This window comes from Apium graveolens, chromosome 2 (genome assembly GCF_009905375.1).
Source record: "Apium graveolens cultivar Ventura chromosome 2, ASM990537v1, whole genome shotgun sequence".
NCBI lineage: Eukaryota > Viridiplantae > Streptophyta > Magnoliopsida > Apiales > Apiaceae > Apium > Apium graveolens.
In genome coordinates, this window is record NC_133648.1 from 316,471,771 (window position 1) to 316,486,886 (window position 15,116).

At 31.4% G+C, this 15,116-nt stretch overlaps 1 protein-coding gene across 2 annotated transcripts; it reads right to left on the reverse strand.

Moving 5' to 3' along the window:
• Positions 1–1,312: 1,312 nt before the first annotated feature.
• Positions 1,313–9,390, reverse strand: LOC141708866 (transcriptional corepressor LEUNIG_HOMOLOG-like). 2 transcript variants are annotated; one of them, XM_074512677.1, is made up of 16 exons: positions 9,258–9,390; positions 8,495–8,592; positions 8,217–8,311; positions 7,452–7,711; positions 7,267–7,363; positions 6,457–6,619; positions 6,315–6,376; positions 6,087–6,215; positions 5,250–5,456; positions 4,753–4,867; positions 4,559–4,668; positions 4,045–4,194; positions 2,938–3,093; positions 2,703–2,819; positions 1,897–2,103; positions 1,313–1,693 (listed from the first exon to the last, which is right to left on the reverse strand). In XM_074512677.1, exons 1-16 carry the CDS (start codon positions 9,275–9,277, stop codon positions 1,550–1,552), a joined length of 2,130 nt encoding a protein of 709 aa, XP_074368778.1. In that variant the 5' UTR covers positions 9,278–9,390; the 3' UTR covers positions 1,313–1,549. The 2 variants fall into 2 exon arrangements, with proteins under 2 accessions (XP_074368778.1, XP_074368779.1); XM_074512678.1 differs by lacking the exon at positions 5,250–5,456.
• Between the last annotated feature and the right edge of the window lie 5,726 nt (positions 9,391–15,116).

A 15,116-nucleotide genomic window follows, 5' to 3' on the forward strand; every position in this document is an offset into this window, starting at 1 on the left:
ATGCACACTGGGCCTAATGTAGATACATATTTCCGCTTATTAAAATTGACGTTGCCATATTTTTTGGAAAATTATACGAGTAATATAATTTTTGACTCGCGAGTCCTGACTGATATCAAAAAATTAAAATTATATTCCCTCCGTCTCATTTGTTTATTCCTAAATTTTTAGGTGTGTTAATAAAATATTAATTTTGTAATATATTCTTACTTCTAACCGTCATAATGGAATTAGTTTCAAATTAGTTTATAATCTTGTTAAATACTCCTTTCATCTCAATTTATCTGTCTTGTTTAAATTTTGATGGTCAAATTGACTCAACTTTGATCGTAAATAAAAACTCATTTTTTCATTATTTTGAAAAATTAAAATATACATAAAAAATAAATAAATTAAACATACTTTCTAATTTGAGATAATTTGACCATAAAAAGTCAAACAATACAGATAAATTGGGACGGAGGGAGTATGTGATTGATATTTGATATCATTCAATAGCACAAAATAATATGCGGATGATCAGATTTGAAATATATAGCTTAGTTTGTGTTTATAGCAATAAAAATATACTATAAATGTTTGATTTAGTATGTCACTGGCGAACCCCAACCTAAATCTATGATTATTTATGTTTTTCTTATTCATATTTAACTGACCTTATCATTTGATTCGGAAAATCTAACGGTTATCATATGATCGATAACCAAAAATCAAAAGAAAAAAATTAACCCAATTACAAACTATACTTCTACTTGATTGTTATAGTTTAATATATCATTAAATTAAAAAAAAAAAAATCTAGTGTGTGCACGTGATCACACTCTAAACACATAATTTTATGCACTTTTCATAAATTGGCTTATTTTTATAAATGAAAATTTTTGTGCATACGGCATTTATTCAGCATTTCTAAACAATAGGCTTCAGTTTTTAGCACAAACCAACCTTTTGGATGTTGTAGTAGTTGCTAGCCTATCTAACAGAAGAATCTACTCTCTTCAATTCTTCTCAAATCTCATAAAATAGGATACAAGAGAATATAAAATAGACCCTCTCTCTTCTGAATAGAAATCACAAAGATCCATGAATTGCCCCCATAAATTGCCAACAGGCCCTAACATAAACCCTACCATAGATCCAGCAGGTAATGACAAATTTTGTATACCATATTGAATGCCTTTGATGCCATACAGCAATGACAAAGTTCATCTACTATCTCTAAGGCCTTTGAACACCTATATTTGCAATGTTCATGTCAAACATAATAAACATTGTGTTTTTCCTTGATGTTTATGTTTATGGAAATTTCATATACTAATAAACATCTCCCATAAAATATTAACAAAAATGATCCCACTTGTTCAACAGATGAGTACTCATATCACTTGTCTTCCCATTTCTTAGGACAAACTACTAAACAACCCATAATTTTCAAAATTTGGGAGCAAATGTCAAGCAGACAAGCGGATACGCCACACATGTGCATTTATATTCATATATTTAGCAGCTAGAGGTTGCATGTACATATAACCTAACATGTGATTAAGCATCAGATCCATTTCCACATTTTCACACCATTTTCTCGAGAAGCCGAAGCTACCAAACCGCTGGTTTCTGATACTGCTAATGCACAAACCGGTTCTGCGACTGGAGTCATCAACTTGTTTTCAGCCATGTTCCAAAGATCCAAAGACTGAAACAAGTTTGGAACAACTTCTACATCAGTATTAATTTGCCAGAAAAGAAACTTGTTACACATAAATTATGCAGAAGAGCAACATAATCGGCTTATAATTTAGCGACGGTTATACAACTAGCAACCAAAATTTAAGTTTTGCAGTTTAAACAGGAATTTAAGCTTATGCATAAGTTGAGCACCAAGACGGCTAAACTTGCCTGAGAGCAGCCTATCACCAACAATGAGCAGTACTGGGGATGGAAAACACAACAGCAAAATTCTTTTCCAGAAAAGCTTAATTCATGAATGCAGTCAGGTTGTGCCCCAGAGCCAATTTTCCAAACTCTAACCCTATCTTTACTAGTAGATGCAAGAAATTCACCAGAAAAATCCCAACAAACAGACTGTATATTTAGTGCATGACCCTGCATGACAACCACAAGGAGGAAAGTCAGATAACCAGGGTGCAATCAAGATAACAGCTGCAAAATGTATACAACGTCCTAATGTTCTGCATAGCTCTAACCAGACCACATCAAACACCTGCGCCCTACACAACAAGACCAATTGTTTCCGTTCGAAAGAAGTTACTAATATAACCAGATTAACATTCTTCTTTTTTTAGTAATAAACTTTAGAACTTATTCAAGAACCTACACTCAAACACACACAAATGTATGTGCAATGCCCCATTTTTACAAGAATTAAAGCCATCCGTATGAGCCCGCAATTATCATCAGGAGCTTCAGTCAAATAGTGTTTTTGGACTACATATGCTCAAACAACTGCGCAGTGTTTGTGATCTAGTAAACACATATTTGTAAAGTAATATCTGCAGGCTACTGTATGGCTTCACAATCTGCAAGGTCCAGGGAAAAGATTTTGTATTGAAGATGTGTTCAACCATGGATGGATATCCCCAAAGGCTAAGCTTAAACCATGCTGAACGTGTGCATGTCACTGTAACTAATCCCAGATAAGATAGACAATAAAATATTCAACATTAAATGTCGCGATAACCCACCTTAAATTGATTAGTAACCAGTTGAGTGGTCTCTACATCAAGTATCGATATTCCATTTCCTACTGATGCAATATACCTTCCACGATTAGGCTGAAACCTCACCTGAGTCCCACCACCCTGAACAATAAAGTAAATATATTTATCTATTCCAAAGACCAAAACCATTGCAAGTAAACAATTAAGGTTCAACTTCTGTATGATGCTGTATATGCAAGATATATTTACCAAATCATACCTTCAAAACCCGATCACATCCACCATTCTTAACACTCCAGTATCGAATCTCATCAAGGCTATCACAAGAGCATATGAGATCTCCATTGTTTGGATGGAAATCAAGCGACGTCACAGGGGCAGAGTGCCCACAAAATGTTTGTAGTGAATAATTTGGCTGCAATTTTTAGTCAGACTTCAAGTTAACCGAATTTTACAAACGCAAATTTTGATATGGCAATTACGGTAACAATAAACAATGGTGATACCAAAGGGCATATGACAAATAGCTGTTAATTTAGCGACTCGGGTTGTCATATGTCCAACTAACATTGCAGATTCAAGACAGTCACTGGCAAAACAGTAGCACTTTATTGTATGCCTACTGGCTGTTGCCCAAATCATTGTTCCACTAGAAGTGGTAAACTACTTTTACAAAAGATTTTATTTGACAGATATGCCCATCCGTACAAATCTTTAAAAAAGAAATTAGACCCCCGTAATTAAATCTGATTTTAGTACCTTTAAGGGGAAAAAGAACATCGCACAACATTTAAATGCTAAATTATGACCAACTGATAAAAATTGACAAGCTAAAAAGTTCCGAAACAGTTTGTAATATAGCAAGATGGTTCACAGAAACTATAATTTCAACTTCACAATGATTTGATAATTTTATTTTGTTAATTGTAAAAGCTAGGCCCGACTACGTATAGACTATGTAGAACTAAATCCATTATATTGGTATAATAATTAATAACAAAAAAATACCTTTGGCTGTTTCAAACATATAGGTATAGTTTATATAAGACATATTACGCCCCACCCACCAGAGCATTTTCGGTTGGTTATATCTCCAAGCATTTACCCATAGTAATTTTGATATAAACATAAATTAAAATAACCTAACTATTTTTTTAACATATTATAATAGCATAATTATCTTTTAATGATATCCACCTACAGAATGATACAAGAATAGACCAAGTACTTTAATGTCATGTCATATTACAGAACGTCTCTACTAGTATGTTACCCATAACATATACATCTTAGTATACATAACATGAAGTAATACTTGCGCCAGAAATTTTCAATTAGATCCATGCAAAATATGACGTCTACTTACGTTTTCGACATCCCACACCTTGATGGTTTGGTCAAATGAAGATGTAGCAAGCCAAGGCCTCCGCAGAGAGAAACGAGCATCAGTAATCTCATCAGAATGTTCTTCAAGGACACACCTCTGTTTCCCCAGATCTGTGGACCATACATTAGCCTGCATCATAAATTTACCAGAGAGAAAGGTTGGTACAGTTGCTTCTGGGCAAATCGTTATAACCAGTAGTACCCCCCCAGCTTAAGAAAAAGTATAGCTAGTTTACTGAAATTTAAATATGACAAGAGAAATATTTCACACACATATGATCTCCTGCAATTGAAGTATTTAAACTTAAGTCACCATGCACACATTACACAGAACAATCCCAAATTTTAAAGTTCAGCTTGCAAATATAATAACATTGGCATCTCAGGTCCAGAAACAATACATGGAGTTGAAGACTTCATAAAATACACCAACTACAAAAAAATGCAGTTTCCCAACTGCTTTTATACAACGGTCGCATGTATACATCCCCCACCTTTTTATCATACCCGCCTGTCACGAGCAGTTTTCCATCTGATGACAGGTTACAACAATTAACTTGAGTAGCTGTGCTAATGAGCCCAATTTCTGAAAATGTGCTACCACCTGATATAACAATATAATTAGGACCCTGTTGAAAGTACATGAAAACTGTTCAAACAAATCAATTATCATTGGCAACAGCCAAACCTTCATCTTCATCAACTTGATTATCTGCATCTTCATCAACTTGATTATCTGCACCGTCCGGAATTATATTTGTATTATCATTAACTTGACCACCAGCGAAGCAATCAAATGGAGTCTGCAAATACATACCCAAGATCACTTAAGTATGCTAACCTTGTTTCTTATGAGATTTTTAAAACATTATAATTACAGTAGAGAAGAGTATATAAATAGTGAGAGAAAAATGAGAAATATACTAACGGCTAAATATAGACCATAAAAGGTTCACCTTATGACCTTAAACCAGGATATTCCAAAGGCATTAAAACGAATTTTAATACTATAACATCATAATGAATCTATTACATGATAAAATATTCATCAGAATAATGAATCTATTACATGATAAAATATTCATCAGAATAATCACCCTTAAAAAAACCTCAAATTGTCTATTTAAATAATTAAAACAAAGTTTACTAATTGAATGCTAGCTTTCATAAGCAAAGATCTCTTACAGACGGTGCATCTGATGCATGTTTTCCCCCACCATAATTTCCAATCAAACATGGAGGTCGAGAAAATTGTGAAATGTTCGCAGTCCTGTGTGATGAAGATGATGATAGTAATGTGCTTGGGGGTGGCCCAGCGGTGCTTGTGTTTGTTTTTTTGGCATGGCCTGATGATGATATTTTTCTCTTTTGTCCAGTTCTGTTTTTAGGAGCCTTGATAAGACATAAACAAAACAAGCCAATTTATAAATTTGTCTTTGCTGTCACACAGAAATTTACTGCTCATCGTCCTTCAAACAATATTGTGTCATAAATTAACATAAGAACAACTTCAAGTTCGACAGATTCCAGTGATATTAATCATGAACAAGTTTAAAATATCAGTTAGACTAGTTTGAAAAGATATTTTGAACAAGTGACAAGCCATGAACAAGTTAGACTAGTTTGATTTAAAGATGTCCTCACTACTATTTTATAATAAAATAGGAGAACCACTATCTTTATCTCTCATACTAACTGAAAGAATGTACTTCTGATAATATAATATGGAAAAAAAAATGAGTATAAGGAATATCGTCGGAGACAAAATTATATATTTATCGCTTAAACTGGTAAAATCCGATTTATTATATTTTATTTAAGGAATAAGTAAAGAGACTGTTGGACTTGCTTCTACACACTTAACCTGTATTTTTACTCATGCTGGACTTTCATGGCTTCACTACAAACTAAAACTTTGTAATTTACTTGGACGTTTTAAATACAGACAAGCATTGCAGAAATAAATTAGAGACTTTCTAGAAAATACCCAGTTCCAGGATAGGATCTATCAGAGTAGCAAACCTGATCATTTCTTTGACTGCTGTTTGACAAGCTATCATCAAACATACTGCTGCCACCAGAATTTTGTGATTTTTTCCTAACGGCACCTTGTCGATGTTGTTGCCGATGTTCATTGTTTTGCTGTGTTTGCTGCAAAATATTAATTCCAAGTAGAAATATAAGATTTCAACTGTTGCAAAGTCTCAATCTGAATATAAAAAATGTAGTATAACTGTAGACGAAACTGACCTTAGTAACCACATCTCCGTTTCCACTAGCTAAAAGAGGGTACCCTTCGTGCAAACCTGAACCTGCAGCAGGAGCTATATTACTAGCAGAAAAAAAATTACACCATTCAGACTGCATGTAACCTGTTCATTAAGAACCATACCCAGTTGCCTGCCCTCTAAATCATTGAAAGCTGACAATAGTGATTTTGGCTGTGCTTGAAGCGCATAATTTTGTTGCAACTGATATTGATTCATAGCATGAGGAAATTGAATCAACGAATTCAGCTGCTGCTGCTGAAGCCTGTGTTGAAAGTGATCTCGGACCTAATAACGGGTTTCATTGTGGTCAGCAATTAGACGCGTAAGGTTTCCATGCATCATGGCTTAAGCTACAGGTCAGATAACAAGAGCCCTAGACTAGCCAAAGGTTGATGCAAAACAGCAATAAAACTAATAGGACAGACACCAATCTCCAGAGCCAATGGTAGAACACACACAATCAGTAAATTTATTATCAAAAACATTCAACCAATTCACGATATTCCTGAATAATACACATCTACTTCAGTCTACATGTTTTACATCTATACTCTACTGAAAATAGTAAATGATAGGTCTAATTCCTCATGTCAGTTCCTTTTTTGACATCTTATGCAATAATATATTATTGTGCAAAGTAAGCGTTATCATATTAAGAAAAATTAAATGCCTGGCGATCAAAGAAGAACAATAATCCATACAACAGTTGGCCATTCAATTGCTAGTAGTTAACAGGACCAATTTTCTATATAAAGTTGATTCTATAACTTAATAACATTTATGATGAATATTTAAATCAAACGCAATGACAGGAAAAGCCCCTAGAAAAGTCATATGTGTTATGTTAATTGGTACAGAAGAAGGCTACGTCTGTAAATTTGCATCACCAGCTCCCATAGCTTATCAAGACCAATACAAATTTGGGAACTCACATTTAGTGGCCACCCTTCCAAAGGCGTATTGCTGACCCCTTCACTGATCAATGGATTAAGGTAAGAAATGCCTGTCGATGTAGAATGTTGAATATTCCTGATAAGAAGAAAGAAATGAAAAGATCAGCATATACCTAAAGCCCTTTCTTGCAAACAAAGGGAAGTGAAACAACCCGGAGAAGTACCTCGACTGTCCTGCAAGAGATCTCATTGTTAGGGCTTGATTTGTATCCATGCTCATAATATCTGGTTGCCTTGAACAGGGGTCACGAGCTCTATGATCCATTTCAATCTCCTTCCGCCTCTGCTGCCCCAGCAACTGCTGATGCTGCTGTTGCTGCAATTTCCTTTGCAGTAGGTATTCATTCATTTGCTTATTCCTCAAGGATTCCAGGGAATGCTGGTGCAGTTGTTGTGGAATCTCTTGTTCATGGGCAACTTGTGTCTGCCACTCCCAGAACCACGACACAGTAAGCTTAATTCGGTCAAGGATCTAAGGTATTTTTGAAATCATGACCAACCTAGCCCAAGTGAAAAATAATTTTGATCCCTCATTTTATGTTAATTGTTAAACTATGATTTTCTTTTCTTCTCTGTTTTTGGCTAAATAAGTTAACTATTTTCAATCCACAGATTAAGAAATTATGATTAATACAAATCATGTTCCTCCTCTCCATTATTATGTATCACTTGGATATGTTGATGTCCATGTCCAACACCGTATAATTCTATTAGTTAGTGTCAGAAACAGAACCCGTAGCGATTAAATTTGCATTTGAATAGTGCTACCATTTTCAAATTTCAAGTAACAAAATGTGGAAAGAAAGCAAATATAATACAATGCATCAGAAAGGCTGAAGTGTACATTCACATTCATGCCACTGAGGCGTCCAAAATACTAAAGAACATGATAACGAATATGCAAGGAATACATAAGGCCATAAACACACCTCACTCCCCGGGTTCTGCAACTTGTACCTAGCAATGAATATATCCCAGAACACTGACCACCACTCATAAAGAAAACCGCCTGGAGCCTCAATGACTGTAAAATAATGCAGAACGATATATCAATAAAATTGCCGACAAATAATAGCAATGCTAGTGATATACAATGTAAACCAACGATTTAAGATACATCAACTAAATTCCCGATAACTAATAAAAAGAACTCTGCCATCACACTCGACACAATAACTTTTCAGTCTGATTTTTAAAATCATCTCACCACTGGTGTTGCAGGGTACTGCTGCTTCTGCTTGAAATATCCTCGAAGTAACACTGTATCTCCTCTTTACAAGATAATCATGTATATAAGCATCCAATCTGTTGTCCCACAAGGCCAACCAACAAAAAACACTTCAATTACAATGTCACACTAATCATCGAGAAATAATGACATGTAAAAGCACCTCAGAGGCTTAAAAATTGCACCACACACAACTCCAGCAACACATTACTTAACAATCGTAAACATTAAAAATTGCACCTTTCCCAAACCAACACCAATGTACAACAAACTATTAATCAAAAAATAAATTTATTAAAATAAAAAAGTCACAAGCACTATTTAAAAAAAACAGACCTTTTTAAACAAGTACAAAACCCCAAAATTGGTCCCCAAGAATTTTCTTTGATCACTAAACAAAACTAAACCCACCATCTCTTTTGCTAGTTAAACCATGACAAGTTTTGAACTCTCGACATCCCGCAAAAGGGAGAGCCACTTTAAATAACCCATTATAAAAACCCCACTAAAACCCTAACCTCTTACACATATTTTCATAATCTAACACACAAAAGCTATGATATTTAAAACTATAAACTACACATAAACTAAAACAACATAAAGAACAAAACCCAGTTTTTAAAAAAGCAAAAAAAATATTCAAAAAATCAAACACATTAAAGTACAACATTTACAAAAAAAAATGAAAAATAAATAATGGGGGTTTAAGACTTTTAGTAGTGGAGCTGAGTAAACAACTTACATTCCTTCTGGGTCATCCATGATAATGATGATGATGAGTAATATTCTTTATTGTTCTTTCTATGTTTTGTTATTACAGAGAGGTGAGATAGAAAGTTAAGGAAGATTCTTGGGATTGTTATAGTGTGAGCACCTTCTTCTGTAAGCTTCTACAAGTAAAGGCGGTGTATTTTGTGTGTTTTTAATGTTCATTTTTATGTTGTTTTTTTTGTCAGGGTTATTTATAAAATTAAATAATATAAATTAATGTGATTACCAATATTTAAATCATGTATAAATATTAAATAATAATATAAATGTACGATTTGTTGGGATTCAAATATTGTAAATTAAAAAATAATCATGTAAAATGTATGATTCAATATATAGTTGTTCGGATTCGAACCTAGAATCTTTGGTTTTTTTATGTTTTTGTTATTTACATGTAATGGTTATGATTAGTTGATGAGAAAGATCTAATGGTTTTGATGAAAAATAATCAAAAACAAGTGATTAGCCAAATTACAAATTTTACCACAATTTCGATTATTATGTTTTAGTATATATGACGTTTGATTTTGTGGTACATATGTATATGTAGAAGGTTTGACCACGTAGTTAGAATCATTATATTTATAAGAATTCTGAATAAAAATATCAGATCAAAGCTTTTAATCACAATTTTTTTAAGAAAATAATCTTAGTTATGTAGTCAAACCTCCTAAATATGTTTGACAGGAAGTGAAACATTATATATTAAAAATTAGAGAATACTTAATATTTTATACAGTAAAACTATTTTTAATGCAATTCATCTTAGGATATTTGCACATTATAAAAAGAAATTGCAAATCAAAACTTGTTATTATAAACTTAATATTTGCTTCCAAGTTTTTAAAAGGGAAAGAAGTAAGTGATTAGGAGTTAAACTACTTTCTTCTATTTTTAAAGTGAAAATTTTGATATTAAATTTATATTTATTATCACTTATTTTCGTTCATTTTTAAAACTCGGGAGTACAATTTAGAGTGCAACTGAAATTACTTTGCTTATATTATATTTCCCAACCTCTTTATAACTCGGGAGTAAGGAGCAAGTGATTGATCTCCTATCCTTCTTTATTTCCCCTCAAACTAAAATTTACTCCCTCGTTCCGGTAAATTGTGTACATTGGATGATCGGATTTGGCCTGCATGCATATTAATCCTATTTTAAAGTACAATTTTATTAATAATTTTAATTTCTTCATTCTTATATACAAAAAATTAAGGCCTAATGTTTAAAATAAAAAAATTAAAAATATATATTTTATATTTTATCATTTATTTCGATTAAATGATAATATTTAATCGAAATTTAAAAATCGAATCAATAGGACATTTTTTAAAATGATACTAATAAACTATACGTATACGTATAAATTGGAAGTTTAAGTGCAGTGAGTTGTAGACTTTACAGGCTAGAGCTACTTTAAATAAAGCAATAAATAAGTTAGTCAAACTGACTCTGCGACTCTTGTTTTGTGTATAAGCATTGTTGGGGATATGCATTCACCATTTACCAAAGCAAATAATGGATTAAACAATTGATAAACTAACATAAAACAACAATAATGTTTGTCTGTCACCTCACCCATAACTGGGGTGAAGACACATAGTTAAAGAAATTTTAGAAATGGGCCAACCAGAACACCTCTCCCGGCCGGTGTCAGGAATTTCGAAAATCGAAACTATTCGGTTGAGATACCGATTTATGATTTATTGGACGATTTTTAAAAAATCGGATGATTTATCGGTGATTAGTCAAATCGGACAAATATTTTTAACCGATTTTTTAGCAATTTATCGGCGATTTTTGAAAAATCGACCGATTTATATAACAGAGCTCCCTACATGTAACATGCTTATCATCTAGATTTTAGTTTTTTTTTAATATTAAAAATTTGAAAATTGGTGAAGCGGATAAAATGGTGGAATCAATTAAAATTTAATATATAAAATGAGTGTACAAGTAAAAGTGTGGATGTAGTTAATTTTTATATTAAATTTTTTTACTACTTTTAATGTAAAGAAATGAGAGAACGAGAGGGACGACAAAAGAGAAAGATGTAAAAAAAATGGATAGAATATGATTGTCTTTCTCCTCGATATTAATAAATAATTAAATATTTCTTTATAATCAAAGCTGGAAGTATTATAATCATGCAGTTCTTCGGGCTTCGTCCGATTTATAGCACATTTCTATGTTCAATTAATTTTTACGGCATAAATATTCAAAATTTTCCAAAAAATACACAAAATGCCACTTTTTCTAGATTCTGCGGTGAAATTCGAAGAAAGTGGCGTTCTCTAGAATATTTTTTTTTTTACTTCTCCCCCGAGGGTGCCTTGCCTTAGACAAATGATTGAGGAATACATCATTTTGCTTGACACGTAAAATCATTACTAAAGTCATGTTTTAGACCTCTTTTATTATATTAGAAAAAATTAATTTTGTTGTCAAATTTTTTTAATTGACAAGTAATGTTAATTTATGTTAAGTAGGAATCTTTTGTCTTAATTTAAAAATTATTTATGTGTGATTTTATTAGCTCCGAAAAAGGTATCATGGAAAATTTGGAATTTTTAACGAGTACTCGTATTCATTATTTTTAGAAATGCAGTCGTACAAAATATATAAAAATGTTAATTATTTGCTATAGAAGTACATTTAAGGTTTGTTGATCACTAAAATTTTATTTTAAAAAAATTAGAGAACATGACATTTTTGACCCCACGAGAATGATGTGTGAAATAGTACATTCATAAATTAAAAATAATATTATGAAATGAGAAGTAAATTAATGGAACTACTTTTTAAATAAATGGTAATCAAAGTACTGCAAAAGTACTACTACACGAAAAAAAATACAAAATTTTATTTACAATTATATTTAAAAAATTCGTTAAAATATGTTTTATTCAAAAATTATAGGCTCGACTCACATGGTACCCTTTTTGAATTTTCGAAGGTCATACATAAACAATTCTTAATTACAACAAAAAATACCTACGAAAAATAAGTTACATCACTTACCCAATAAAAAATTCAACACAAAAATTACTTTTTTTCAAAATTAATAATAAAGTTATAAATCACGACCTTGTTAAGAATTTTGAGACTTACAAAACCCATAGAAACCAAGCACATTTAAGTGAGAAGGACATTTTGTATTATTTTTAAAACATTTTGAACGTCTGTATCATAAAAATAAATTAAACATAGAAATATGCTATAATTCGGATGGATCCAATTTCTCGTATGCGAAAAATCGAAAAATGATAGAATGATTTAGAGATGCACAAAAACGTTACATTTTATTCTGACCTTAAAAAACCCGGGCATTTTTAAAATGGATCAACCAAAATAGTTGTCACAAGCCTCACAACTCACCAGCAAACTTGACCATTTGAATAACAGAATCAAATCTTTAGTGGTCCCGCAAGTTGCCCTCGCAACAAATATCATGCCCTTGTCAGCTCTGCTCTGAGCAATAAAATTCGAACCGTACAAAGAAAACTAATACTAGGAGTTTCTTTTCTTATTTTGGTTCGTTCAATATTAAAGAGGTGATATTCGTACACTTTTAATTAATTATTGCATATTTTTTTATACAATTTCGCTGTAATAATTTTTTTTTTGTTATTTCCCTTTTCTGAGTAGTTTGTATCTAAATTTAATGTAATTATAGGTGAAAATTGATAAGTTAAATTATATGAATAATCTTTGTATAATTATGTATTGTGAAAAATCGAACCGGAAATTAGAGTGAGATTATTTAATAGAATTACTGAAATTTGGTATTTTCGTATTATTTTATTTCATGTAAATTATGTTTTACTTATTAATAAAAAGTATAAATTTGAATTTGCAATTTATTTAATGTATTAAAAACAAAAAGTTCACATTATGTTGAAAAGTTTAGTCGTGTTATAATTTTTTTGTAATTTCTTTGTGGTGCCATTTCCGGGATCTTTATGTCTCTTCCTGAAATTTTCTTATATTATTACTTTACGATATTTTACTAAATTATGATAATTAAAATTATATATATATAACCATTTGCAAATCAATTTTTATATGTAAACATGTATATTTTATAGTGTAATAATAGAAAAATTTAAAAAGAAGTACAATATAATTGATTTTCAAATGAATATATTATAAATTTGGTGATGTTTAAATAGATGAAAGAATGATATGAAATAAAATTAGGGTAATTTGGTCAAGCCAGCAATAAAGAATGTGCAAGTATCAACACCCTTTTTATATACATAGGTGTAAACAAACAGAATCAAGTTTAGTTATTTTAAAATTAGTAATGCAGAGTCGAGTTTAATAACCAAACGGAAAGTAATGTTCAAGATCAACTCGTTTAACGAGCCGAACTCTAGTTTACTCATGAATAATAAAGATAAGCCGAACTCGAGCCGAGTACGAACAAAGTCGAGTTATTCAATAATAGTTCGAATATATTTTTTGCTTGACCAACCTTAAAATATAGATGTATAATATATAGTTTTACGAGTTATATCGATATTAAATAATAGTTTTTTAACTTATAATGATCTATGAGCCGAGTTCAAGCCGAATAGACAAAAAACTCGGTTCCGCTCGACTTTTTTTATTCATCCAAACTCATTTTCATATTCAAATTCGGATCGTTTATGAAAATGAACAAAACCAAATTTATTTAAACGAATCGATCCCGAATTTTGTTCACAAACGATTTTGTTTTGTTACATACCAGCACACACTTATTTCTTGTCATTCTTGTTAGACTATATTATCAAATTTATATGAAGATTCCCTTTAGAAAGTAGAAATTTTAAGGTGCGGTGTCTTTCTCTAGAAACTTTAAATTTTAGAATGATCAGTCACTTAAACATGGTTTATGAGCTCGGGTCATAATATAACTCATGTTTGACTTTACACCACCCCTAAATTTTAACAAGTTGATAAATATGGAAACAAATTAATGAATTAAAAAGTTGCATCCATAATCTATTATTCAACTTATAAATGAACAGGTGTAGGTGTTACCTGACTTAGATTTTGTAGGGGATAAATTTACTTGGGAGAGTTTTACGGGAACTGACAAATGGGTCCATGAGCGTTTAAATAGAGGCTTGGCAAATGTTGATAGAAGAGAGTTGTTTTCTTCAGCAAAAGTTTGTGTTCTTGAGGTATCAACTTTAGACCATTTGCCTTCATGTATTTATTTAAATAAACAAGTGATGATATTAGGGAGAAGATAATGAATGTCGTAATATTATTCAAAATTGTTGATATTATTCTGTTTCATTTAAATTATGTTTTACTTATTAATTAGAAAGTATAAATTTGAATTTGCAATTTATTTAATGTATTAAAAACAAAAACTTCTTATGTTGAAAAGTTTAGTCGTGTTATAGTTTTTTGTAATTTCTTTGTGGTGCCATTTCTGGGATCTTTATGACTCTTCCTGAAATTTTCTTATATTATTACTTTACGATATTTTACTAAATTATGATAATTAAAATCATATATATATATAACCATTTGCAAATCAATTTTTATATGTAAACATGTATATTTTATAGTGTAATAATAGAAAAATTAAAAAAGAAGTACAATATAATTGATTTTTAAATGAATATATTATAAATTTGGTGATGTTTAAATAGATGAAAGAATGATATGAAATAAAATTAGGGTAATTTGGTCAAGCTAGCAATAAAGGATGTGCAAGTATCAATTGGAATGGCTCCATACGAGGATCTTTATGGACGTCGATGTAGAACGCCGTTATCTTGGGATGAAGTGGGAGAAAGAAAATTGTTAGGGCCCGAGTTAATTCGTG

Coding starts and splice junctions, on each gene's coding strand:
- LOC141708866 (XM_074512677.1), bottom strand. CDS start 9,277: ATGGATGACCCAGAAGGAAT. Junction 5,457..6,086: donor GCAGTCAAAGAAATGATCAG/GTTTGCTACTCT, acceptor TGTCTTATCAAG/GCTCCTAAAAACAGAACTGG. Junction 2,104..2,702: donor TGGTTACTAATCAATTTAAG/GTGGGTTATCGC, acceptor GTTGTCATGCAG/GGTCATGCACTAAATATACA.